A 2,759-nucleotide genomic window follows, 5' to 3' on the forward strand; every position below is an offset into this window, starting at 1 on the left:
TATCGTCACTGGTATTCATCCTTAAACCGTTCTTTCGATGGAAATTTAAGTGAGAATTAAGAAACGACAACTGTATTCAGCAGTTAACAGTACACTGCACTGCAACACAACACTGCTCTCGCTGCAACACAACAGCGCGGCGCCAACAGAGCAGCAAACTAACACAACCGTAAACACAGCAAGCAAACTGATACAGCCGTAAACACAGCAACCCGAAACGTTGAGCTTTAACGACAGAAGTCGTAAACAAAACCGCGTGGAGTCATTCCGGACACGTGTCCGGTATTACCCCGAGGTCAGCTTTATTTTAAGAAAGCAGGCAGCAGTCAAAGGCATTGCGACGCAAACGCCTCACATCCAGCAGTCGCCTAAGAAAGGCTTAAAGGGACCCTCCCACCTTCAAAAAAGTTTACGAATTGGCATGAAAGTGATGTCGCTCGGTTCAGAAAGAGCGAAAACGAATATCTACCAAATTTCACCGAAAAATATTCACCGATTTTCAAGATATTTGACTTTTACTTTTGTTTACTTTTTTGGGATCTCCGCTGTTTCTAGCGACTTTATTTTAGAAGTGCGGCGTTTGCGGCAGATGTTGCGCGCAAATAGCATATACCACCGCGTGCTACAAAACGTTTTAGTCAAACATTTAAAAATTGTTAGATATCTGCGCTGACGTCACACATTCAGAGGGGTATTCCTAAGCATTAGCCCCTCTGAATCAAAATGCTGCAATTTTGAAATTCAATATTTCCGATTTAAGGCATTTCTCGATGTTGTGAGTGCCGAAACCGGTAATTGTGAGCCAGGGACCCCATTTTGGCTATCTCAACTCAAATCTAATGTTAAGGTGGGAGGGTCCCTTTAATTGAAGGTCATTGCAAAGCAGCACTTCTGAAAATGCGTTAACACATTTCACAGTCAGCAAATAGATGCAACAAAAATTAAAAATCAGATACGAAAAACACATTTAACGCTATAAAAATGAAAATAATGGAGCTACCGTGACAAACTTGCACCACGTGCTAGAATGGCGCTCAACTGAAATGTAAACAACATCAGCTGATTAGTGATGGACAAAGTACTCACTAGAGATTGGTGGCCGGCATTACCCACCGTCCGCCATTGCCCCACTCTCCCCTATAGTTCATTCGATGCGTCTTGACGAGAGGAACACGATGCCGGTAAAAGTAAGCTCGTACAAGGCTTGGGTCAAAAGTTATTGCAGAAAAACTGTTTCCGAAAAAATCGGCTATTTTTGCAGTTTTTGCCCCCTGCAGGCAAAACCGTTGACGTTAGGTTAAATCTGAGAAAATCACTCAGAAAGGGCGTTAATAGGGCTATCGAATGCGTTTTTCCGCGGCGCCGTAGCTCTATTGGTTCCCGAGTTATGCGTTGGCTCCTTGGAAATTGTCGACATTCGACCTGGAAATCGGCGAAATTTTGCCTTCAATGACCTCTGGTGACCTGACCTGTGACCTGACCAAAAAATTGACCGAAGCGATTTCCTCATTATTTTTGACGCTCTTTCGAACGCCGCCTTCCGCGTATCGCTACGTGGCCCAGGAGCCGAGTTAGAAGGGGGGGGGGGGTGTTCAAACACCCCCCCCCCCCAGCAGGGCGTGGAATTCCAGGACCCCCAGCCGGGCGCGGGTTAAGTTACGGACTCGCTTTATGAAACCTTAATATTTATAGTTTATGTGTATTGTGTATGAAATAGTATGTGTATTATAGTAAGTGTAGGTATGAAACGAGGTCCTGGTCCTATCCATAGAAATAAAGACTTTATATCTATGGTCCTATGTGAAGGATGTCTGAAGGAACCACGCCAACAGGATTCTTGGACTCATCAAGCGCACATTCCTGTCACTGGACAAGACTACACTGCCCATCCTCTTCAAGACCATGGTGAGGCCCCATCTAGAATACGCCAACTCAGTCTGGGGACCGACGTCCAGAGGTGATCAAGACGCCGTGGAGAGGGTGCAGAGGAGAGCGACAAGGTTCGTCCACTCCGTGCGACATCTCGAGTACCAGGACAGGCTCAGGGAACTGAAGCTCCCCAGCATGTACTACAGGAGGCTGAGGGGTGATGTCATCACAGTGTATCTGATGTTGACGGGACGCCTGAAGGTGACAGCTGGTGACCTGCTGGAACGAGAACCGTCCCAGAGAACGAGGAACCACGGTCTGAAACTGAGACAGCCCAGAGTCAACACCCAGCTGCGTCAAGTCTCCTTCTGTTCGCGCGTCATCTCGGCCTGGAATGGACTCCCAGCGGACGTTGTATCTGCCCCAAGCGTCAACGCCTTCAAGAATCGACTTGACAAGTTCTGGACGCACCGAGTCTACGAACTGAGATGTCCGTGAAGTTGGCGACGTCGCCAGCGACTTTTCCAGCGACGAGCACCGATTTTAGCCAAAACCTCGTCCAAGGTCAATTGGACCATGAGGATCACGAAAATCGAACCCATTCACCCCTAAACCTTGACCTTCAAGGTCAAATTCAAGGTCAAAGGACGGGGAACTGAAAAAGTGCCACTAAATATTGTCCGATCTTCAAAAATTTTGGCACCAAAATGTAGCGCGTGCAAAGTTCTAGCCGCACATCGAAAACCATTTTCATCAAGGTCAAACTTCAAGGTCAAATTCAAGGTCAAAGGACGGGGAACTGAAAAAGTGCCACTAGATATTGTCCGATCTTCAAAATTTTGGCACCAAAATGTAGCGCGTGCAAAGTTCTAGCCGCACATCGAAAACCA

General features: G+C 46.9%; 1 protein-coding gene across 1 annotated transcript; it reads left to right on the forward strand.

The window, feature by feature from the left end:
- Positions 1-1,902: 1,902 nt before the first annotated feature.
- Positions 1,903-2,367, forward strand: LOC122368462. The gene has a single exon (XM_043342402.1). The coding sequence runs from the start codon at positions 1,903-1,905 to the stop codon at positions 2,365-2,367; it is 465 nt and encodes a 154-aa protein (XP_043198337.1).
- Positions 2,368-2,759: the final 392 nt, after the last annotated feature.

The sequence above is a fragment of the Amphibalanus amphitrite genome, unplaced genomic scaffold (assembly GCF_019059575.1).
Source record: "Amphibalanus amphitrite isolate SeventyFive unplaced genomic scaffold, NRLGWU_Aamphi_draft 000949F_arrow, whole genome shotgun sequence".
NCBI classification, from domain to species: domain Eukaryota; kingdom Metazoa; phylum Arthropoda; class Thecostraca; order Balanomorpha; family Balanidae; genus Amphibalanus; species Amphibalanus amphitrite.